This window comes from Lissotriton vulgaris, chromosome 11 (genome assembly GCF_964263255.1).
Source record: "Lissotriton vulgaris chromosome 11, aLisVul1.2, whole genome shotgun sequence".
NCBI classification, from domain to species: domain Eukaryota; kingdom Metazoa; phylum Chordata; class Amphibia; order Caudata; family Salamandridae; genus Lissotriton; species Lissotriton vulgaris.
This window is the reverse complement of record NC_141699.1, coordinates 97516314-97541965: the sequence shown is the minus strand read 5'-3', so window position 1 is coordinate 97541965 and position 25652 is coordinate 97516314. Positions and strand designations below refer to the sequence as shown.

Below are 25652 nucleotides of genomic sequence, written 5' to 3'. Positions count from 1 at the left end.
TGTACAGATGTAAGAGATAACAAATGATGTTCTGAATAGATGCATCCAGCGGGTTAATGTTGTGGTCGGCACAATAAATGACAAACCGCTTCCATTTCCCAGCATTGCATGCTCTGGTGGTGGGCTTTCTTGCCTCCCGGATGATATACATACAGTCAGGAGGTAAGTTGAGGTAGCCAAACTCTAAGACCTCAGGAGCCGGATCGCCAGGTTGAACTGTTGCGGATCTGGATGCTGAATGTCGTCATGGCTCTGCGTCAAAAGCCTGGGTGTGAGGCGCAGCCTTTGATGCGGTACCACGGACATTTTCAGAAACGTGGTGTACCATATTTGGCGAGCCCACGTGGGAGCAACCAGGATGAGAGTCATCGAGTGCTGCTTCAGCTTGCGTGCCACCAGCGGTATTAGAGGTGCTGGGGGAAAAGCGTACGCAAATTTGCCTGACCAGTTCATCCATATCGCATTGCCCTGTGACTGTGGGTGTGGGTGTGAGAACCTGGGGGCAAAGTTTGGGCATTTGGCGTTTTCCTTTGTGGCGAACAGGTCTATCTCTGGATGACCCCACCTTATGAAGTACGGGTGGAGTACTGATGGATGTATCTCCCACTCGTGCATCTGGTGGCTGTACCTGCTGAGCAGGTCCGCCATCTGATTGTTGCTGAGCAGGTCCGCCATCTGATTGTCTTTGCCTGGGAGGTGTTCTGCCATGAGGAAGATGTTTCTCTGAATGGCCCACTTCCACATGCTCTGAGCCAGATGAGACAACTGTGGAGAGTGTGTTCCTCCCTGTTCCTGAATGTAGTACATGGCCGTCATGTCTATCCGGATCAACACGACCTTGTTGCACAGATGTACTTTGAAAGCTTTCATTGCCATGAAGATAGCCATCAGTTCTAGAACATTGATGTGCATCTTCCTCTGCTGTGGTGTCCATAGTCCCTGCACAGTGTAGTGGAGTACATGAGCTCCCCAACCCTGGAAAGAAGCGTCCGTCGTCCGAATGATCTGTGGCACAGGCTCCTGGAACGGTCGTCCTTTGCAAAGGTTTTGTGGATTCCACCAATGCAGAGAGTTGTATGCACGACCGGTCACCAACACTAGGTCTTTCAACTGTCCGTGAGCCTGAGTCCACTGACGTGCTAAGCACTCCTGAAGCGGACGCATACGTAGTCTCGCGTGCGGGACTATGGAGATGCAGGAGGCCATCATGCCTATCAACTGCATGAACACTCGCGCTGGAAGCGAATGTTGAGGTCTGAATTTTTTTATCAGTGTTTGAATGCTACTGACCCTCACTGAATTTGGCTGTGCTGTGGCTGCCAGAGTGTTTATCGTCGCACCCAGATACTGCCGTATGTGGGCGGGTTGCAGGTGGGACTTTGGGTAATTCAGTGAGAATCCCAGATCGTGAAGAAGGTGAATGGTGTGGGACATGTGGGCGGCACACTGCTGGGCCGACTTTGCCTGGATGAGCCAGTCGTCCAGATAAGGGTAGACGTGAATGTTTTGTCTCCGCAGGTGTGCCGCCACCGTTGCCAGGCACTTCGTGAACACCCTGGATGCCATGGTGACCCCAAAAGGTAGAACCTTGAACTGGTAATGTTGGTTCAGGATGGTGACTCGGAGGTATTTTTTGTGTGACGGGTGCAGCGGAATGTGAAAATACGCATCCTTCAGATCTAAAGTTGCAAGAAAATCCCCCTGACCGATCAACGGCAGGACTTGCTGCAGGGTCAGCATGGGAAAGTGCTCCAATAGAAGGTACTGATTGAGGGGTCTGAGGTCCAGTATGGGTCTGAGGGACCCGTCCTTTTTGGTATTAAGAAGTACAGTGAGTAAACTCCTGTGCCTCTTTCTTTCACAGGCACAAGCTCGATTGCCCCTTTTTGCAGCATGACGAGTACCTCCTGCTGCAATAAGTGCAAATGCTCGGCGGACATAGGACGGTGTCTTGGGGGTATGTTGGGTGGAGTGGATATTAACTCCAGACAATAACCGTACTGTAGAAGCTGTGTGACCTACCTGTCTGTGGTGATGGACTTCCAGACTGGCAGGAACTGTCGAAGTCTCCCCCCGACAGGTGTTGCGTGGTCGGGGGCAGTGACAAGGCGTCACTGTTTGTTAGTGGCGGAGGATCTGGAGTTGTTGTTTCCACGACCTCTGCCTTTGGCACTGTTTCCATGATATCCACTTCGACTCTCTTTGGTGTATGTGGTCTGCGTGCCGCCTTTATAGTACTGTGTGGTTTGGGAGAGCTGGCCTCTGGAAACACCTCTAGTGCTTGAGTGACAAAAAGAACCACCCCGGAACTGCTGGGACTGTAGAGCCCCCATGGACTTAGCAGTTTCCGTGTCCTTTTTGATTTTCTCCAAGGTGGTGTCCACCTCTGGGCCAAATAGATGATCAGGGTTTACTGTCTGATTGAGAATGGTGGTCTGTATCTTTGGCTTGAACCCGGAGATTCTGAGCCAGGCATGTCGTCTCAGCATGACACTAGTGTTAATAGCTCTGGCCGCGGTGTCCGCCGCGTCCAGTGCACATTTAATAGAAGCATTTGATATAAGCTTCCCCTCTTGGATGAGTTTCTCAGCTGCCTCTTTGTATTCATCTGGCAGGTGCTGTAACAGGGTCTCAAGTGTGTTATAATGTGCCCTGTCATACCTGGCTAGTAGTGCCTGTGTGTTCGAAATGCGCCAGATATTGGCCGCTTGAGCCGCCACCCTTTTCCCTGACGCCTCAAACACCTTAGATTCCTTATCTGGGGGAGGAGCATCACCCGTTGTTTGTGAATTATCCCTCTTCCCGGCATTAGAAACAACAAGAGAGTCTAACGGCAGCTGTCCCTTGATGTAAGTAGGGTCACCAGGTGCCGGTTTATACTTCTTTTCAATCCTGGGGTTTATCACCCTGGCTCTCGTAGGCTCCTTAAAGATTTCCCCAGCATGCTTCAAGACACCCTTCAACATAGGCAGAGTCTTGGCAGTCCTCTCTGAGACGGAAAAGGTGTCAAAAAGAAAGTCCACTTCAATGGGGTCAGCATGGAGCTGGACGTCGTGATTCTTCGCCGCCCTTTCAATGAGGGCATTAAACGCAGCCGAATCCTCTGTAGGCGACGTTTTTACAGCATACATCTGAGTGTCTGGGGTAGAGTGAGGATCACCTGGGTCAGCAGCAGCTGCCCAGGGTTCATTGGTATTATCTGGCTCAGTGTACACAGGATAGCTGTATTCATCATCATCACCTTCCCCAGTGTCCACATCTGAATAAGTGGGTGAGAGATCATGGCCATGTGGAGAAACCGGTTCCACAAGAACAGGGGTCGAAGTAGAATCCTTTTTCTTCTTTAGTGGAATTTTATAGGACTCCATTGGCTGTTCAGGGGCGATTTTCCGCTTATAAATGGAAAGTCTGCCTGTTTCGGCATCGATAAATTGTTCCTGTTGCTCTTCCAACGAGGATTGTCGATGCTTTAAGGCCGGGACCACTGTTAACTTCGGCACCGAGGACACCTTCTCGGGCACGTTGGTGGCCATTTTAGGGGCAAAAGCCTTCGGCGCCACTTTCGGCGGCAACGTGAAGTGAATGGGCGTCGACGCCTTCTGAGGTTTATCGACAGGTTTCGAAGGTGGAGGATCTTTAGGCCCGACACCAGAGGTCTTGTCCTTGATGCGCTTTAGGGAGTCTGCCACTTGCTTGGAGAATGAGGCGGACGGCTGCGTCGAATGACAGAATCCTTCGAGGCACCACTAGACGTGGACTCGTGGGTTGGTCCGCTCTTGGCCTTGTCTTGTCGACGCGGAGTCTAGAGAACCTTCGGATCACTGAGCCCCTTGTCGGTGTCGACCATCTTCGGCGCCGATTTGTTCGGCTCGACTGCCTTGACTTTTGTTTTCGGCGTGCCAGACTTCGTCTCGATGCCCTTGAGTTGTTTCTTCGGGTCGATAACGCCCTTTTGCTTCGTTGGTGCCGACAGGTCCGAGGGCTGAGCCGACCAAAGCAATACGCACTTTCAGTTTTGATGGAGGCATCAGTGCTTTCACTTGCGTCGAGGCCGGTGTTTTCACTTTCGGTTTCGATTTCGCAGGGTGCGGCTCTTTAGCAATGTCCGAAGCCGAGTCTGAAGGCGGGGCCGTAGAGCTTATTGGAAGATCTTGGGTAAGGCCCAGTGGCGATCCCGCAACCTGAGCCTTCTGAAGCGTTTCGGCCCCAATGTCAGTTTGAGTTAGCTCTTCGCTGGAGCTATCTTCCATGGCCCCAAAGGCCCCGTCGTCGCCTCCTACCTCGTCGATGACTTCTTCCGCGTCGAGCATTTCAACATCCGCGTCGTAGTTGGAGTCGACCTCCGACGCGGGATTCGCACAGGTTCTCACGAACTTCCCGGTCAGCTCCTTCATCATCCCCGGCATCGAATATGTCCACAGGCGCCGGTGCAGTCGGCTGGGCCTCCTGGCGCGCAGCGCGACGATGCAGAAGAGTCTTCTTGGATCGAAAACGGGAACAAGCAATGCAGCTGGCTTCATCATGATCCGGCGACAAACACTTGTTGCACACCGGGTGGACGTCGATGTGGGGATACTTTGAGTTGCACACGGGACATCTCTTGAACGGACTCCGTTCCATGATGGTCCGACGATAAGGTCTCTGGCGTCGACTGGGCCTTCAGCGTCGAAAAGCACGCGGCTCTTCTGGAAATCCGGCTCGGTCTGAGCTGGAAGAATTGGGCACCGAACGCAAGACTATACCGACGAAAACCTAAAGGCCTTTTGGCCTGAAGAAAGTTTTATATCGATTCCGACTAGAGTGAACCAATATACATCCGAACCCAATGGCGGAAAAAAACAATCTGGGGATGGAGTCGATGCCCATGCGCACTGTAGTCCAGGGGAGGAGCCACCTATCTCGTGATACTTCTAAGACTCTTCCAGGACAACAATGTGCGATCATCCGGACCCAACACTAGGCACAGATATGAATTCAGCAGCCCACATGCCTCGAACTGTCTTACACCTATAGAGGATGTTCTAATATTTCTATTCAATTCCAGATAATTCCCAGTAGTTTGTGTCTACGTGTCTCCATCACCTGAAAACCTCTTCGAACTGAGTGCCTTTTTTCCTTGATTCTGCAATGCAAGTTCTTCGTTGTTTGAGGAGTTTCTTCCTTTCCTGTTGTGCCATACCGTTTTTGGACTTTTCGTAATACATGATGGAGAATTTGGGAAGATTGTAATGTGGGCATGCATATTAGGGTCTAGCTGTATTCTGTTCAAGAACATTTTCCTTTATGGTGTAATACATCAAAGTGGCTGTGTGTGGAGTTCGCATTAAAAGAATAATGCATAATGTTAGCCTCTGTGTCTTTAATGAAATCCAGATTCTCTTGCCATATAATTAGGAGAATCACTATTCTCTTGAATGTGGAATATACAAAGATGATACTCATTAAAAAGGCACCTCTCTCTGGTCTTCAGTTAAAGCTGATCTCCTCAAAATCTAATTATTTGAGCATCTTATTACTATAGTAGCTTTCTACCAGTTACCTCAATCTAAAGGTAAGGACAACTACCCTGCAAGATTTCAGCCATGAAAGTAATCAGGTCATCATCACAAGCCCCAAGTTGTACTTTGCAGCTAAAAGTGTTAACCAACCTCTCAATAGAACATAGATGTACCTATTCATTACAAACACTTCCAGATGTCAGAGCAATTCTCTTCCATCCACCTGAGCGTATTAAAAATGTTTATCTAATGGAGAGCGCAGACAACACCCTACTGTACCCACCGGACAACCTGCTACCTTGATTATAATATTAAAGTTATGATGAACATTATGTATTACACAAATGGAAACACTGATCACAAGTCGGCCAGTTGCACAAGTTACTACTTCTGTAACGATATATCTGTAAGAGACATTAGTTAGTGATAGATTCCTTACTTTAGAATATCCCCAGGCGTCAGACTGGATCCGGAAACTTTTGCGTAGCAGTACCCTTGCGCGTCGGTAGGCGTCGTCTGCGGCTCCGCGTCCGTCGTCAGCTTCGTGGGCGCCGTGATGACGTCGTCGGAGTACTTAGACGCCGCCTCGGCGTGCTGACGTCAGTTCTTAGACACAGCTTTTCCGCGCCAGAAGCGCAGAGCCATGCCAAAAACCAACACTGGTGCCAGAAACTAGGGCCCTGAAAAGGGGTGACCTTAACCCTAGATATCGGTTCGCAGAACGGGGAGGATGGGTGGGTCGGTAAGGAATCTATCACTAACTAATGTCTCTTACAGATATATCGTTACACAAGTAGTAACTTGTGCATCTGAAAGAGACACGTTAGTGATAGATTCCTTACCTTAGAATAGATACCCCAGCAATACCAACCCCGTGGTGGTGGGTCTGCGAACCAATATTCACACCAGAAAGTCCTGGAGGACGGAACGGCCAAAGTAGCCATTCCTCCGGACTTGACTGTCCAGGCAATAGTGTCTTGCAAACGTGTGCAGCGAGGCCCACGTAGCCGCCTGGCAAATGTCCTGCAAGGGCACACCTCGGCCCAAGGCAGTAGTAGTGGCCGTGGCTCGAGTGGAATGAGCCCTCAGCCCAACAGGGGGTTCCTTCTTAGCCAAGGAGTAACACGCCTGGATGCACAAGATAATCCACCGGGAGATGGTCCGCTTGTGCACCGTTTTCCCTTTCTTAGCGCCCGCGTATCCAACAAAGAGTTGATCATCCACCCGGAACTGTTGTGTGCGATTCAGATAAAATGAGAGCGCACGTTTTGGGTCCAGACAGTGGAGCCTCTCCTCCTCTCTCGAGGGGTGCGGAGGCGGAAAGAAGGTGGGCAATGTGATGGATTGCCCAATGTGGAAGGCCGGGACTACCTTGGGTAGGAAGGAGGGCCTTGTCCGTAACACAACCTTGTCCGGATGGACTGAAAGGAAAGGAGGCTTACAAGATAGAGCCTGGAGCTCACTCACTCTCCTGGCAGAGGTGATGGCTACCAGGAAGGCAGTCTTCAAAGAAAGAAGGCGAAGAGGACAGTTGTGAAGTGGCTCAAAGGGCGCGCACGTCAGAAACGTAAGAACCAGGTTCATGTCCCACTGAGGCATCACGAAGGGAACAGGAGGAAACGTGTGAGTGATGCCCTTCAGGAATAGATTAACGATAGGGGACTTGAACAAAGAAGGTTGGTCAGGCAGCCTCAGAAAGGCTGAAAGAGCTGAAAGATAGCCCTTGACTGTGCCCAGAGCAGAGCGCTGCTGGGCAAGAGAGAGAAGAAAGAGGAGAACCTCAGAAAGAGGGGCATTGAGGGGATCCACAGCCTTTGCTGTGCACCATGCCACAAATCTGTTCCACCTGCAGGCGTATACCGACTTTGTGGAGGGACGCCTGGCTGCCAGAATGATGTTACAGACTTCAGGAGGCAAGTCAAATGGCCTCAACTGTCGCCGCTCAATCTCCAAGCATGGAGGTGGAGACTGGACAGGTTCGGGTGGAGGACCGTCCCCTGCTGCTGCGACAGAAGGTCCTCCTGAAGAGGCAGACGAACCGGGGGATCGACTGACATACTGAGTAGCTCGGGATACCAGTACCTTCGTGCCCAGTCCGGAGCCACAAGGAAGACTTGTGCCCGGTCGCGCTTGATCTTCTTCAGCACTCTGGGCAGAAGTGGTATAGGCGGAAAGGCGTACAACAGACCACAGCTCCACTCGCGACGAAAAGCGTCTCCGAGCGAGTGCTGCCTTGGAAATTCCAACGCGCAGAACTGATGACATTGCTGATCTAACCAAGGCTCTCCCCACTGCTGAAAGAGGCCTTGCGCCACGTCCGAGTTCAGATGCCATTCGTGATCCATCGAGCACCGTCGGCTGAGTTCGTCCGCCCTGGCGTTCAGAGAACCTGACAGGTGTTGAACCATCAGAGCCACGCCCTGATGTTCCAGCCATTGCCAGAGGCGCTGAGCCTCCTGGCAGAGGGTCCACGACCCCACCCCGCCCTGTTTGTTGCAGTACCACATGGCGGTGGTGTTGTCCGTGAACACCTGCACTTCACTCCCTCGGACAGACGGGAGGAATGCCTTCAGTGCTAGACGAATCGCCCACAGCTCCAACATGTTGATATGGAGCCGGGACTCCGCCGGAGACCAGAGGCCTCTGATCTCCGCCTCTCCCATGTGGCCTCCCCAGCCCTGGAGGGACGCGTCCGTCACAACTACGTGCTGCGGTTGGGGAAGGGAGAGGGATCATCCGTTGACCCAATCGCGGTCCGTGAGCCACCACTGCAGCTGTCTCGCAGTGCCCTCCGAGATCAGGACATGGTCGGACAGGTTGCCCTGATGCTGGGCCCACTGAAACTTCAGGTCCCACTGCAGAGCCCGCATCCGCCACCGTGCGTGATGCACCAGAAGGATGCAGGAGGCCATCAGCCCCAGAAGCCGCAGCGTCAACCGGACCGAAACTCGGGATAAAGGCCGGAAGATCGGAATCAAAGCCTGTATATCCCGCACCCGGTGTTCGGGCTGGTAAACACGAAACTGCGCCGAGTCGAGAACCGCTCCGATGAAAAGGAGCTTCTAAGAGGGGCACAGGTGTGACTTCGGCACATTGATGGAAAATCACAGCTGGTGCAGGAGATCCGCCGTAGTCTGGAGGTGGCTGACGACTGTCTGGGGCGAGCCCGCCTTCAACAACCAGTCGTCGAGGTAGGGGAAGACTGAAACCCCCAACCTGCGCAGATGAGCTGCAACCACCGCCATCACCTTCGTGAACACCCGTGGGGCGCTGGTAAGGCCGAAGGGGAGCACGGTAAACTGAAAGTGCTCGTGGCCTACCGTGAACCGCAGGTAACGCCGGTGGGCCGGCAGGACGGGGATGTGGAAATACGCGTCCTGCAAGTCCAACGCTACCATCCAGTCTCCTGGGTCTAGGGCAGTCAAGACCTGAGCCAGAGTCAGCATTTTGAACTTCTCCTTCCGGAGGAAGCCGTTGACATTTCTCAGATCCAAGATAGGGTGTAGGCCCCCTTTGCCCTTCTTGGGTACCAGAAAGTAGTGGGAGTAGCAACCACGTCCTACTTCTGGCCCAGGAACGCGCTCGATGGCCCCCTTGGCCAAGAGGGCCGAAACTTCCTCCTGCAGGAGCCGCAAGTGATCCCCCCGATACGCGGTGGTGTTGCGGTGGCATGGCTTGAGGAGTCGTCTCGAAGGGGAGGGAGTAGCCCCTCCGGACGATCTGCAGCACTCACCTGTCCGAAGTGACAGTGCGCCAGTGAGAGTGGTGATGGCGAAACCTGCCTCCCACTGGCGTCACATGGGCCGAAAAGCACAGACTAGGAGGGTTTAGAGGTGGATGCCGCGGGGACTGGTGTGGACTGACTCCGCTTGGTTCCCCGACCGCCTCCGCGGCGGTTCCCACGGCCGCCGCCGCGCTGGACGACAGTCTGCGGCGAGTGGCTGGTGGCACGTGTGGGGGCGCCCCTTCCCTGGCCACGAAAGGAGCGAAAGGCACCCGTTTGCTGGCGCGGGCCGAGAGGCCCAAGAACTTGGCCGTAGCCCTGGAGTCCTTAAAGCGCTCAAGCGCGTGGTCTGCCTTGTCGCCAAAGAGTGACGGCCTTCGAACGGCATGTCCATAAGTGTGTTCTGGACATCTGCCGAAAAATTGGCGGGTCTCACCGCCACTGTCGTAGCCATCGCTCTGCCTAGCGAGTCGGTAGTATCCAGCCCACACCTGATTGAATACTTGGCTGCGTCCCGGCCCTCCACAAGGGCTTGGCCGAGTTTGGCCCGTACCTCCAACGGGCACTCTGGCAGCACTTCCGCCACCGTCTCCCACAGAGAGTGGGTGTAGCGGCCCAAGAGGCATGCGGTGTTGGAAGACCGCAGTCCCAAACTAAGGGATGCGAATATATTTTTTCCATAATTCTCGTACCTCTTGGATTCCCTGTCCGGCGGGGCCGGCGGGAATGCGGTCTGGGAATTAGAGGTCTGGATGACCAGACTCTCGGAGGTGGGGTGGGAGGACAGGAAACAAGGGTCGCCCGGAGCCGGGCGGTGGCGTCTGGCCACGTTCCTATCTACGGGCGAACCCGTAGCGGGCCTGGACCAAGTGCCCAAAAGAACGTCGGTCAAGGCCTCATTAAACGGCAGCAGAGGCTCCATTGAGCATGACTGTGGCTTAAGGACCTCTGTGAGGAGGTTAGTCCTCACGGCCGCGACGGGGAGCTCAAGGCCCAAGGCCTTGGCAGCCCTCGTCAACACCACACCATAGGTAGCCCCCTCCTCCGAAGCCACGGTAGGAGGAGAGACAAATCCAGTGTCTGGAGAGGTGTCCAGGCCACTGGCCTCCCCAAGGTCTCCTGCCCAGTCCATAATAGACTGACACTCCTTGGTCAGAGGGTCCTCAGACCCCTCCCAATCCTCCTCATCACCCATCTCCTGAGATTCAGGGTTGTAATTGTATGAGGTCGGTTCATAGAAGTAAAAATCTCCAAACGGCGTCGGGTGCGGCGCCGATGAGAGGCGCCGTCCCGACGTCGGAACCGAAGCAAAGGAGGTATCGGGGACGGCGCCGGAGGTGACACCACACGGACCGACGCCGGGGGGGGGTCATAAGGTCCAGCGGTGACGATCCAGAGCCCGAGGAAGGCCCAGCGGCGCCGGGCCCGAAGGCGCCGGCGGCGCCTGTTCCGCTGTTCCCTGCGGCGCCAGGCCCGAGGGCACCGGCGGTGTCGGGATCGTGGGGCCCTGCGGCGCCGGGCCCAAAGGCAAAAACAACAAGTGATGGACCGAATGTGGATCAATGTCATACATTCCCCCAGTCAAAAGATCTGGGCCCAAATCCATCGTTTTTTTGCACTCCACACCAAAGGCGCCGGCGGCGTCGGGGCCGAAGCACCCAACGGCGTCGGGGTCGAAGCCCCCGACCCACTAGGGCCCCAGACGGGTCCGCTGGGCCCGGAGGCGCCGCGGAGCCCGTCGGAGGAGAAAGGGACCTCATGGCCATGAGGAAACGCTCAATCTCCTTCGGCGTGGCGTTCAGCCCAGGGACCGGAGGGTATGGGGCCGGACGCGACTCCCAAGGAGCCGCGTAGGCGGTGTCACCCGAACCCCCGGCCGCATCGCGCGAGCGTCGGGGGGAGTCAGAAGAGCGATGATGCCTCTTCGACTTCTTGTGTTTTTTACCTGACGACTTGGACCCGGAGGAGTGGTGCCGACTCCCGGAGCTGTGACGGCTCCGTCCCCACGACCTGTCCCTCGACCTCCCGTGGGACCGGGACCTCACGCGGCGCGGGGCCGACTGCCGGAGTTCGAGCCGCCTGCTCCCGCCTGGCTTTCCTCGAAAGGGCCCGACAGTCAGGGCAGGCCTCGTCGTCGTGGTCGACGGCCAAACACGTCAGGCACTGGGGGTGAGGATCCGTGACCGACATGGTGCAGTCGCAATCTTCACAATGCTTGAAGCCGGGCATCCCTACGGCACCGTCGGAGTCGTAAGACTTCGAAAAGGATCAAAGATCACCAAAAAGTAAGTCAAAATTGACTTGGGTAATTGCTCTTTCCAGATCTGCGCTGGATGGCGCGGAAAAAGAAGAAATGACGTCAGCACACGACGTCATCACGGCGCCCACGACGCTGACGACGGATGCGGAGCCGCAGACGACGCCTACCGACGTGCAAGGGTACTGCTACGCAAAAGTTTTCGGATCCAGTCTGGGGATCTTCTATATCCATTAGGAACATCATATGGAAGGAGTCACCTTTTGCATCATGGCAGATCCAGCTTAGTTCTGCTTTAAAAATGCTTACTATGTGCAGTGTCGCTGGTGTTCGTAACACGCTGTGATTTATTTGGGATTCTTTTTGGGATACAGGGTGATACATTTTCGAGTCAAAGAGGAAGTTTCAGATTTTGGTTAAGCTGACGTTGAAGGCACACGTCTTGCTGCAATTTTTGTTCGGAATAGCTTTATTGGGTTTAGCAGAATCCGGAGATACTAATCTGTATGCTTTTGATGCTAAGTGAATTGTTTAGGAAAGTTTACTCAAGATATTGGGGCATTTTGGAACATTTAACATGCCTATTTAGGATGAATCAAAAAAAAATGTTGTGCAAATTTAGATGACATTTCTGTGATATTTTACAATGTTTTAGAGGGCCCTAAGTAAATAACAATATGTTTTTTTTCAAGTAGTCTTCCCAGAATATTCTCTTTCCAACAGATTTTTTTCTTTTTTAATGGCAGAAGAACATCAAAGATGATTTATTCCGCTTGTCTTCTCTTTTCTTGCATACTAAGAGTAGAGCATGCACAGTGGGTAATGGAGTTTGGGACTAGTAGATCTTTTTGGTGTCTAGCCACATTGTAAATAGAAGATCATAGCTCCCTTGTTTAATTAGGTATGCCGTTTCATACAGGAGAATGTTTGGTAGATTCATGGCCCAATGTGTTTTTGGGTCTTATTCTAGCTTTGTCTTCAAGGGAAGCAGGTGCCTTGACCTAGACAGAAGGGATCTGATAAAGTGCACTTAATTCTCTTTGTTAGCCACTGGTCTACCATATAAGAGCAATTTCATTTTAATGAAATGTTCACCAAAGTCAACTTTAGTTAGTACTTCCACTACACCTTAATGAAAACCTTATTCACATTCAGCACAGTGGCTGTAATGGAGGAGTTTATTCATTTAAATTGTCACTGGCATGGCTTAACAATCTTGTGTCATCACTCAAGTATCTGCCCTGAATGAAGCATGAATGTGAATAAGGGGAGGAGGGCGTCCGGAAGGCTCTTTTCTAGGTAATTGATTAAAATGTTAGTATAAAAAACATTCCACATTTTTTAATGGTATCGGTCTATGTAGGAAAGTGCCCCTTTTTGACATGGTCATCCCCACATTTTGCCTGGTATTTGATTCAATTTTGACTGTATTGCACTGGGATCCTGCTAACCAGGATCCCAGTGCCAGTGCTCTTTCCCTAAGACAAGGTAACGGCTCAATTGTTCCCCAGCTGGCAAGACCTTTAGCACCTCTACAAGTCCCTAGTAAATGGTACTCCTGGTTCCATAGGTCACCGGTGTTAAAGAGGGTCCCTCAGTGCTCCAGCATGTATTATGCCATCTTAAGGGACACACATACAATCTGCATGCAGCATGTCACTGCCAATTTACCATTAGGCGGGGCACTAGACAAGGCTGTTTCACCTACCCCCCTCCATTTCACATTGGTAATAGAACGCATGGTGATGTGGATCAGGTGTGACACCCAAGTCTGGGACTTAGATTGCGGCCTGGCAACAGAGGACCAGATAGCGCTCTATGCCGACGACATGCCAGCTGTTCCCATCTCTATCTCTACTTCACATCTTGGACACCTTAGGGGCAGCTTCTGGGCTTAAAGTAAACTGGGACAAATAGCTCTTGGTGCTCTTAAGGGTTCACTGTCAGGATGAAACCTAGCAACCCCAGACCCAACAGGCCGCCTTAGCTTTCAGTATCCCTGGATTTATGTCTCCTGGGAACTGGGCCTCACCTGGAGCCTTAACCTTTGTCCTTTGACGCAGACGGTTCAGAAAGACATGGCGCAGTGGAAGAAGCTCCCCCACAGTCCTGGTTTAGTGCTATGGCGGCCATGGGTGCATTTTTATATGGGCAGGTATACCCCTTCAAGGAGCTTTCAGCAAATATGTCTGCTCAGTGTATAACAACGGCATCACCATGGCGGACGTTCTTCTGTACTAACGGGAGGCCCAACTTCTGCCCTTAAATGAGTGAATGCACGGGGGTGGGGAGACCCGGCGTACCGAGCTGAGTTGTACCTACTCAACCTGAATTAGGTGACGAGGCACCCACTCTGGCTTCCCTCCAAGAGGTGACCAGGTGATGTTCCGGGTGTGGAGTGCGGCGCAGAAATGGTTTGGCTCGGAAAGCAAACAAACACTTGAAACTCCTTATTCAAGGGCCAATGGATGGCCCAGGTATTGAACTTTGAGGGCTTCTCAGGCTGGATATGTATAGGGGTATCTAGGCTGGGGGACTTGTGGAAGAGGGATCATATCCGGACCTATCAAGACCTGCATGCGGAATTCCAAATGCCCGTCTCCCAATCTTTTGGGTACCTACTGCTTTGGTATGCATTATATGAACACCAAGCAGACTTCGACTATTTCCCAGAATATAGCCCTCTGGAGGGGCGATTGCTTATGGGCCATCTGGGGAGAGGCAGAATCTCACAAATATATAAAGCCTTGGTGTCGAATGTTCCCGGCCTGCTGAATCCCCTAAAGTAGAAGTAAGAGGGGTGGGTAAGAGCAGTGATTGAGGCTGACTGGCGAGATGCATGCATGGCACCCAGTTCCTCAGCAATATATATAGATGAGGCTTCGACTAGTGCAATTCAAGTACCTTCATCAAGCATACCTTATACCCCTCCACCTGTGGAAGGCTGGAACCCATGACACCCCTGCCTGCTGTAGTTATCAGGATCCGAGGAGGAATTCTACCATGTGGTGTGGTCATGTCCTGTTATACACAAGTTTTGCAACACCGTCATGGATACTCTAGCTAGGGTGGTGGGGACACATTGATTCACAACCTAGGTTTGCGCTGCTGGGCATATTGGACAATGTGTGTGTGGAGGAGGGGGGGGGGGGGGGGGGGGTTCAGGGGGAAAGGTTTAGATAACTGAAATTTTTTTGCAGATGTTCCCCCACATTGTACCCCCTTTTTGACTACTAGATTCAGTTTCAGTTTCAATAACTTTTATTCGATTGCCACTTGTGTAATCATAAAAAGTACATAGTTTTAAAAAACAACACAAAATCAATTCACCATTAACATGATAAAAAGGTTAAAAAATACATAAGAGAGCTCATGACTTAGAGAAAACTCATGGGTTTAAAAGGTTCTGTTCAGTTTGTAATTTTTGGCGTATTTTGATGGTGGCTTTTAGAAAAGTCGCTATAAATTTTGCTACATGTGGCGAGTCCAGACACTGCAAAAAGAAGAATGCAGAATAACACTGTCTATGACCGCTAGATCGAAGTAGTGGGAGAATCCAAGATTTACGTGGAGTTTTGTAGTATTTGCAAAAAAAGATAATGTGAATCGTTGTTTGTGAAGATATTCCATCGCACGGACAGTTCATGAGTATGGGGGACCAATTGTGGATTTCAGGAAATGAGACTAAACGAAAAAAGGTATTAAAGCGAAATCTTGTTAGTAGGTATTTCTCCTGGTTCGATAAAAAGTAGGACAGGTATGGTTGAATACCTTTGACAGGTTGTATTGCACAAATTTGGCTGTTCGAAAGTTTTGTGATCTCTGTCTGGTTTCGCAGCTCTCTCAGGTGAGCCAAGCACATCATCTTTAGCTGTTTTCTAGATATATCTTCAATACTGGGTGGGTCGTCAAAATAAGACTTGTATCCCAGGTCATTAAAAAAGTTCCGTACATAGACCAACCATGGGATCTTATGCCAATTAGTTAAAGTTAAACAGTCCGTGATCAAAGATCGTGTTAAGTGGCACTCCGGTTTGGACCATATACGTTGCCACAGTAAGATTGGTTGTGAGCGGATGGTGTCTATGATATATTCCATGCCAAGCTCACTGTGGGAAGCGAAGATCGGAGCGCTCTGTGAGAGGGCCAGCACATATTTGATGAAGCTGTTCTCTGTTACCTGGAGGTGATCTATATGTCCGTGCCCCCAGACGCCTGCTCCATAGGTTGCCACACTGTGGCATTTAGCGTAGTAGATTTTCAGGAGTTCGGGTGCCGCTGGTTTTCCCAATTTTCTCGAAAATGATGTCAAGGCCGATGTTGCACGTCGGAAGAGGAGGTTTCTGGTGGCCGTGGCTTGACGCCAGTTCAGTGAGTCATCCACAAGGATTCCCAGATATGGATAGGCGGAGGTTTTTTCCAACTTAATATTATCCACCAATATTGGATACTAGATTCTAGTTTTCAACTCTGACAGTGCACTAAAGCCTGCCAACAAGACCTCAGTGCTAGTGCATTTTCCCCTAAAAACGAGTTACAATTTAAGTGTAACCCAATCGGCAAGGATTTGAGCACCTCTATAAGTTCCTAGTAAAAGGTACCCCTGGTACCTAGGGCATTGGTACTAAAGAGGGTCCTTACAGGTTGCAGTAGGTTATGCCACCCTAAGGGACCCACACACAAATTGCATGCAGGCTGCAATTGCAGACTGCAAGTCAAGGTGCAAACAATGAGTGAAAACAAAACATGGCACCCTTGCTGTGTCCCAGGCCAAAGACCCAGAACGTAATATATGTAAGTCACCCCTACAGCAGGCCTCTCAGCCCTAAGGCAGAGAGCATAATATTACAGGTGAGGGCATATCTGCATGAGCAGATATGCCCTTGTCCTGTCTAGTCCAATTACTAGATGGTACAAGTGAATAGGGAGACCATCTTAAGTATATGTACTGGGCACTGGTCATTACAAGTTCCCCAGCAACATGATGCCTTTACTGAAACCTATGGGGTTTGGTATCAAAAACATTGTCTTAATGAATCTGTACTGTTGCCAGTACACAAGTTATTGGGATAACCTCCTACAGCTAGTGATTTAGCATATCAAAGCTGGGGGCTTCGAAGCCCCTGCCACCTTTGGTATGCAAGCCTGATTTCCCCCGAAACTGGGAGATGCCACCCCCTGCCCTGAGGCCCATTTGGCACCAGGACAGGTGGGAAATCAGCTATGCAAGTAGGCGTGTTGCTCCACCAGTACACACACCCCTAAAGAGGGCTGCCTGATGTGCTCCACTAAAGAAGGATACCACATCCTGTTTTTAGTGGAATTAGGGACTCTGGGACAAGGTTTGCCTACTCCCTACAGCAAGTGGTCATATAGGGGGTGCAGTGACCTCCACGGTTAAGGCGCCCATTGGTTAATGGGTATCTAGAGTGCCAGTTTTCCTCTTCTCAGAGCTCTCCGATTGTGCCAAGACGCCTCTTCAGAGGTAGTTGTACAATTTATAAATGCCATGAATTGACTCTTTCGACGTCCACTCTCCTCAACTCCTCATCAAAAACTATTTCAGGGATGAAGACTCTTCTAAGTATTTATATTTTCCAACTCAAAACTTAAGGTGGAGTCTTTTTTTGCATCTACACAGCTAATTATATGCATGATGGCAGTGCACACTGTGACCGTTAAGGCGCAAAGCACATGGGAAAGCAGATATCCTACCAGTATAAAGAGCTGCACACAATACTTCTCAAGAGCCATTTCAAACATCACCCAATAGCACGTACGTGAAGAAGGGTAGAGGTTGCACCAGTTTTAGATCTGGCTCCTTTTCCCGCGTAGTGAGGGCCCGACGCTTCCTTCTCAGCTCATGAGCTTCCTTTACTATCGCCTGGGCCTCATCTGCAGCCACATCTACCTCATGGATCGACATGTCGCTGAGAGAAAGGGGAACATGGGCAAAGTAAAGCACAAGAAAAAATGGTTGGGAGACACTTCCTTAAACTAAGACCCACTTATCAATAACGGAAAGGCACATGCAGTAAAACTTTCAATTTCGTCAACAGAATATTTCCATTCGTTTTAACACAAAATACTGGATTCTAGAGATAGTATTTGAAGCTGCTGAAATTTAACATTATAATCTCTTCACAGGAAGTCAATAGTTCAAGATAGTTTGGTTGGGTCATTTCCATGGACTGGCCACATCGGCAGTTGTATATAGGACACTTTACTGGGGTGCCACAGACACTACCAATATAAAGCAGCATATGCAAATGAGGCCCTCTGCTTTGTGCAGCAGACTTACTACAGAACTGGTCCTGCCTTCACTTCTGACCTTCTCACTCCCTTGTGAGTTTTAAGATCAGGATCTGGTTATATGGTGAAGCTGTCACACTTTAAAAGACCCCAGTGTGAAAGAAGAGTATGCTGAATCCTTGGCAATGAAATAAGGAATGCCTGTGAGAAGTTGGCCTGATATGTGATGTCCACTATTCTAGTGTGCACCCATGTATCAGTCCAAAAAACCCGTATAGTGATGGTTGTAAAGTCAACCTTATAGACCAGCTATCCTAGTGGTAGCATGGACAAAGCAGTCTTAGGCTAAAACTTCAGAGAGCAGGTGAAGCCAATTGTTTTACCAATAATAACCCCTGGAATACCAAATGAAAGGACACCCCACAAGGTATATATCAAATATATATGTATTTATTACTAACACAACCCCTCTTAACTCTTTATGAGGTCAGAGTTCGAGATACAGCACAAGTTACTCAATAAACATACTATAAGTTGCACAAATACAATTCTGCCCTAGGGGCCTCACGAACTATATACTAAGTAAGTGGTATAAGAACCACTTCAGGAAAAGTGAATAGGCCTAGGGCATCGCTGGGACTACACTGAACAACCACAGGTTAGAAAGTAGGAGTCTCACAGGGGCCAAGCCGTGGCCTTGATCCTATTGGACCTGTCTGCCGCATTCGATACTGTCAACCACGTGATCCTGCTAGAGAGGTTGAGAGAGGCTGGGGTTGACGGCACTGCCCTGCTCTGGTTTCACTCTTATCTCAGAGATAGGAAACAGGCTGTATCCCTCCCCCCTTTCCAATCTGCCTTCTCCCCAGTCCCTCACGGTGTACCCCAGGGTTCCTCTATCAGTCCGATCCTTTTCAATGTTTACTTAAAGCCACTGGTCACTTTAATCAAAACCCATAATATGACTACAGTAAACTATGCGGACGACACCCAGCTCATTTTCTCTTGGGAGGGGGAAGATTCCATCCCCATGGAAGCCTTCCACGACTGCCTAAGAGACACTGCAGGCTGGTTACACCGTAATTCCCTCCAATTCAACTCCTCGAAAACCGAGGTTTTGTTCTGTCCTGCGAGCCGAATCCCTCGCCTTCTGCCTGTGGAGTTCTGGCCCCCGGAAAACCCAGATAATCCGCTACCTGTCGCCAGTGTTCGCAATCTGGGCGTCATGCTAAATAACAAACTTAGCATGGAAACGCAGGTAACAAGAACAGTCGCCACCTGCTCGGCCCTTATGCGCTCATTACGTAAAATCCTGCCATTACTACCACCTCAGGCCCGAGCACTGATAGTCAGGTGCACTATTCTTAGTCGCCTTGACTATTGCAATGCCCTCCTGCTCGAATCTCCTACGGTACTGTTGGACAGACTCCAACGAGTCCAGTCGGCAGCAGCCAAATTGGCCCTTGGATGGACCAGGAGATCCTCGGCCACTGCCGCCTTAGCCGAGCTACATTGGCTTCCCTTGAAGCAACGAATAGCCTTCAAGGCTCTCTGCTTGGTCTTCAAGGCATTACACGGATCAGGACCAAGATCCCTACAACAAATGTTTTCTTGGTACATCCCAACCAGAACTCTACGATCCGCGACCGCCTGCCTTGTGACAGTACCCAGATTTAAGAAGGCCAGGATCGGGGGAAGATCTTTCAGAGTAGCTGCTGCTAAGCTTTGGAATAGTCTGCCTGCCGACATTCGCCAAATTCCACAGCTCCTACCTTTCAGGAAACGAATAAAAACATGGCTCTTCCCCTAGCTTTCCCCTTCCACTTCCATCCCCCATAATCATTTCCCATCGCTTCTAACCCAGGAGTAAGCTTTTCAGCGCCAGGATACCTGCCAGGTGACAGCCGCGCTCTACAAGTGTTTTAAATAATAATAATAATAAATAAAATAATAAATAATGAGTGTGCAGTGTCTAAACACACACGTAGGTTCTCATAAACTTTCAATGGGAACGTAAAGTTAATAAAGTAGTTGATTTCGGACACTTCAGGATGGACTACGGGAAAACCCAGTTAAAGTAGGGCACTTGGATAGTTATTACCCACGGGAGCACCGGAGTACTCGAGTTACCTCACCCAGGGAAGCCGGGTGCATAGGTGTTCTTTCGTGTCAGGTTTCGTCGTCGAATCCTACGGAGAGCTGCACAAAGATGCTGCAGGCGACCAGGAGGAAGATGTCCGGTTGGATCCAAGGGTGGATCGGAGCAGTGAAAAACCTGAAAGCAGAGGGGACAGAGTCTGGGTCACTAGCCAGTGACCAGGAAGGAACTAGGAGCTGGATACGGACTGTCCCACGAAGGATCTCGCTGTTGGTGGTGTCTGCTTCCGGATTGGAGTCAACAAGCCTTGGCAAAGACAACCCACGCAGGAAGGGAAGATCGGCTTCTGTTCAGACCAGCAAGTTCTGGGGAGCTTCCCCTTTACAGGAAAGCAGGAGCAAGCCCGGAGCAACCAGGCAAGCGGCGTTGTTTCTTAAAGATGTCTTCAGGAGGGCAACTAGCCAGCGGGCTAGTAACCGCGAAGACGCGTCGAGAAGAAATGCAAGAGCGGGCCCCACGCGGAACTCGTGGAGTGTGGAGGGCTGAGCTTCGGTGCACATAAGCACTTAAGACTCTGGGTCGGGGCTGCTCAATCCCCAATGCACAACTTCGAGGACGCCTCAAATCTGCACAGTTTAGCAAAGAGCAAAATGGCCAGGTGTCCGGTCCCTAGTCTCTCGTGTCCGCCACGGGTCTCAGCTTTGCTGGAGGTGTGGGTCGGGGTCCGAGAAGTCTGGAAGTCCAGTCCTGTGAAGCAGAGTCGTCGGGATCCTTCAGGAGCCTCGACAAAGCAAAACGGCAATTCACTAGTTGGTTCCTGTTTGCACAGGGTGGTCGCTCCTTGACCAGAAGGGAGATTCTTCAGTCTTCTAGTTGCAGTAGAATGTCGAAGGTCCAGAGTTTCGTTTCAGAGTTTCAGTTCAGGATAATCTAAAGTCTCTAGACTCAGCTCCTAGCTTTATACCAATTTAAGGGGCTGGATTACCTGCTAGGTCCCTCCTATGGGTGGAACCTGGGAAGGGGGTGGTTACACCCCTTTCCCTTTCCCTTTGTCCAGTTTCGCGCCAGAGCTGGGGCTGGAGTGTCCCAGCAACTGGTTTGAACCGGGATATGCATGTAGCACCTTGCTACAACTACATGTCTTCTCCCTCTAGAAGGGTGGAACGCTACCCCTACCACCAGGATTGTAGTATTCCAAAGCGTATGACACCTTACATAACATGTTTTGATAAAGCCAAACCAAAGTTAGCATTAACCACGAGGATTATAATGCACATAAGAGTTTATGGTATGGCTATATCATAGAAAAGCTATAAGGACATCGTTCCAAAAGCTGCAAACAGGCTCAGCTCATGCTAGAGCACCATCTCACATAAAACCAAGCACTCTGCCTTCAGGATTGTCAAGGCCTGCCATAGGAGTGACTTATAGGTAAATGTGTCTGTATGTAATGGTAGGTATAGGGATACTATACCTAAGCAAGGGGTGATTACACGGCCTTGTCCCAGCTGATCAGCCAGTTGTGTCAATGTGGATGGCCAGCCAGGGCTGGCATAATACATGCTGCAGCCCCTGGTGGGCCTTGGATGCACCTATGCCCTGGGTACCTATGGTACACTATACAGGGGCTCATAAGGTGACCCAATATCCAATTGGAGATGTACCTAAAGTACATGAGTCCATTTTACAGTGAGAGCAGATAGACTATGGCCCTGATTGGCAGGATCCCAGGCCAACTAAGTCGAAAACCAGCTAAACACTAGGCAAAAAGTTGGGGTAACCATATAGTCAGATATCCACCTTCCTACATTTGTTACATATATCCCAACATGAATTCTTGTTTTTCGTCTCTGTTGGGTGCTAGTGTAAGGAACGGTTCTTCAGTTGAAACTGCACTCTATATAGACAGAAATAAATATTTCTAGTCCTGTATGTTATCTTATGTAGAGTTGTATAGCACGCTAATCACCTGTGAGGGTATCCAGGCACCTGGGCTGGTGTGTGTGTTTCAATCCAATTGGTCGCACACTGCTTGTCCTATCAGCGTGTTGCCCCAAAGCACCGTGGTCCATGTAGTCCGCATCAGCGGGTACGCCTCTGCCAGGGTCTTGAGTAAAAAATCAAAGTCGCGTTGGCCATCCCTGGACACGTGTTTCGAGGTTATTGCCTCTCGTCAGCAGGGAGTAGGAATGTATGAAGGGGTGCTGCATAGGCTGCCAAAAAATATCTTCAGGTTCGGTACCACTCGTGGCACGCAGGTGCGTAACCCGGCTCGTCAGCCCCACCAGCTCCAAGGAGCTTGAATATAAGTTACAATCCAATTGGTCGCACACTGCTTGTCCTATCAGCGTGTTGCCCCAAAGCACCGTGGTCCATGTAGTCAGCATCAGCGGGTACGCCTCTGCCAGGGTCTTGAGTAAAAAATCAAAGTTGCGTTGGCCATCCCTGGACACGTGTTTCGAGGTTGTTGCCTCTCGTCAGCAGGGAGTAGGAATGTATGAAGGGGTGCTGCATAGGCTGCCAAAAAATATCTTCAGGTTCGGTACCACTCGTGGCACGCAGGTGCGTAACCCGGCTCGTCAGCCCCACCAGCTCCAAGGAGCTTGAATATAAGTTACAATCCAATTGGTCGCACACTGCTTGTCCTATCAGCGTGTTGCCCCAAAGCACTGTGGTCCATGTAGTCAGCATCATGGTGTGTGTGTTTGGCTTCTATAATGTTATTCAAAAAGCATGTCTTCAGCTTCTTGCAGAACTCAAGAAGTGAGGAGGAGGCTCTGTTGTGTACAGGGAGATGGTTCCATGGTTTGGGTGCGATGGAGGATGAGTGACCTCATGCTTTGTTTTTTGCGGATGTGCTGCGTGTGTGTGTGAATGAGGCAGAGTGTAGGTGTCTGGTGGGATGTTGAAAGTGTATTTGCCTGTTAAAGTATGCTAGTCCTGTGCTGTCTAGGGCTTTGTTTGTGTGTGTGAAGTTTAAATTGGCTGCGCTGGTGAATAGAGAGCCAGTGAAGCTTCTTGAGAAGAGGGGTGATATGGGAGCAGTGTGGGAGATAGAGTATGAGTCTTGCAGAAGCATTCTGGATTTTTTAGAGTCTGTGTAGTAGTTGTTTAGAAATTCCAGTGTCGCCATAGTCTTTCTTGCTGGTGATGAGTGCCTGCGTGACAGTCCATCTGGTGTTCTGTGGCAGCCATTTGAAGACCATTCCTAACATACGAACGTTGTGGAAGCAGGAGGTGCACACTGCATTGAAAAGTCTGTGAGTCCTAGCTCCAATGGCCACCAGGTGGAAACTCTTGTAGAGGTCATCTTGCTGAAGACCAATACTTCTGTCTTGTCATGGTTGAGCTTCAGGCAAGTCATCCAATCTGCTACCATGGTCATGCTGTTGACGAAATTGTTTCTGGTGGTGATTGTCATGTCCACCAGGGAGTGGATGAGTTTTGTGTCATCAGCATAGGAGATGACGGTGCTGTCTTGTGATCAGATTATGTTGGCCAGCTGTGTCATGTTTGTGTTAAACGGGTGGGGCTGAGCCCGGTGGAACTCTGCATAACAGTTTCTTGGTCTCTGATATGAAGGGTAGCAGCCTGACCCTTTCAGTTCTTCCCACAAGGAAGGAGCAGATCTATTTGAGTGTGGATCCTTGCATGCTGCACTGTTCTGCAGCAGATCAGGGTGGCATATACGAAATACCATAGCTAGGAGTTGCAAAAACAGTACCTTGCCAAGGGCACCATAACATCCCGAGACAGGGCATTGTGTTTGGCAAAGATTTTCAAACACAAACCATGCATCGACAATGAAGGACCGGCTGTTAAACCATGCATGGCAGTCAATCTGGAATACACCAATATTTTAGACATGAGAATATTTTTCTTAAAGTGTGTTTAAAAGACTCCATGAAACCCAATGTCATATGCCAGTTATTACATAAATCAATTTCATTATTACCACAAACCAAGTGTCTGGTCAAACTAAAATTCAGAATTGTAACACATAATGGACATCTCTTGTTGAGTACATATGAAGAGGAAGGAAACAGCAGCTAAAACATTCTTCGTCATTATATTGGAATCACTTTTTATTGAGTTCATTGGTTTTATGGTCACTGCAAAAACACAATATGAATGCATTTTCAAATGTACAATAGTGACATTCAGTGCGAAAGGTGTGAAGTACTGCACGAGCATCAGTGAAATGTGCATCCAAGCTACCATATTCTGTGTTTATCCAAGCTACCATATTCTGTGAAAAAGGGAAACCATTTTTAGGTAACTTACTCTGGGTAGTGGCACGATATTGGTACTTCACTCTGCCTTATTCATCAACAGTCAGACACATCTTTTCTGCTTTTTCACTACTTGACAGGACTGTCATAATTGAATAGAAGAGTATCTGACATTAACAGAAAGGGTGGCAGGAGAGTCACTGAACTCTGTTTACAGTCTCAAGTACTGAGGGGCCTTGGCTGTGGGGAATGCAAATGCAATCTGTAATTGGGCTGGATACTATCAAGTGTGAGACATGGGGCAATGGATACGACAATGGTTTGTCAGGCTGATAAAAAGAAATCTGCATTTTACTGCAAATCTAAACAAGCATTTGCACTGCAATAGGTCTCGCATTTACGCGAGTTTGGGCTATTGGCAATGTAAATGACAATGCATTTTATTTATGTTTTGCGTTTTAAAACATAAATAATAGGCATTGTCATTTATAATGCTAATAGCTCAAACTCGCGTAAATGCGGGACCTATTGCACTGGAAATGCTTGTCTCTTGCTGTTGGCGCTCTGGCCTTGTACACAATGATTTGCTCTGCAATGGCTGCCGGAAGATGTTGGAGAATGAAACAATATGTTTACGAATAACAGCGTTAATGGCCATGGCCCTGAGCCTGCTGCTTAGGCTCCTACGCCCCTGGGTCCTGGCACCACTGCCCTTGCATTCTGCCCTCCCCTGAAAGCGAGAGGGAAGGAGCTTCACAGATGATGGAGAAGCAGAGGTTTCACACAGGAGTCAGATACACAAAACCGGGTGCCGTGCTGAAACATAAAGCGCTGTGTGCTTCTACTTCAAAAGCTATTCACATAGCCCATAAAGCGAGTGCAATGGTGATTAAAAAAAAGTATGAAAGCAGGCGATGTGCTATACCATGATGCACAGCAGTGTACAACCAAGTTCCAATTCAAGGCTACCCCACTCTCGATGATTGGTGTGCCGCAGTGCAACAATTAGGGGAGGAGGTGCAGGAGAGGCACCAGAGGAGTTATTTGGAAGAGCTGAGTGCACACAGTCAGGAAGGCACTCGAGGACTGCATGCTTAGAGTCACCCTGGGAGCCGTGACTGACAGCATGGGCAGCAAAGACCAGCAAGACTTTGCAACAATTAGAAACAAGATGCATGCAAAGCCGGTGACAGAGGGACAGGCAATTTAAGCCGGAAGAGCCATGAATGGAAAAGGCAAGTAGAGCAGGTGGAGGAGGGAAGTAGGCCAGACCCACACACGTTTCACAAATGCTACAGGTACATCACATAGCACCGCTGTATGCAGCCTCAAGCAGCCTGTAGACAGCTACAACCAACCCATCACACCCCGCACCCCCAAGATTCTCCAGTGACAAGAGGTAGGCAGCACTGCTGAAGTACTTTCAGTGGATGGGACGGTGGTAGTATTTCTCCACAAATGATGTACTTTAAACAAACTTAAGTGGCAATACTCGTCAATGTTGTACAGGTAACACCAATGTTGCTTCTTAGCGAGGATGTTACTGCATAAGTAACGCTTAATTTAGCACTTCTCAGTTGAGGAGCTATAC

At 50.0% G+C, this 25652-nt stretch overlaps 1 protein-coding gene across 4 annotated transcripts in view; it reads right to left on the bottom strand.

Moving 5' to 3' along the window:
• Positions 1-25652, bottom strand: part of CABIN1 (calcineurin binding protein 1) — a 1446726-nt gene that overhangs the window by 1178591 nt on the left and 242483 nt on the right. For all 4 annotated transcript variants that reach the window (XM_086942778.1, XM_086942776.1, XM_086942775.1 and 1 more), the window contains exon 9: positions 17260-17409. In XM_086942778.1, the coding sequence (XP_086798904.1) occupies positions 17260-17409 (150 nt within the window). The remainder of the gene's footprint in view (positions 1-17259; positions 17410-25652) is intronic.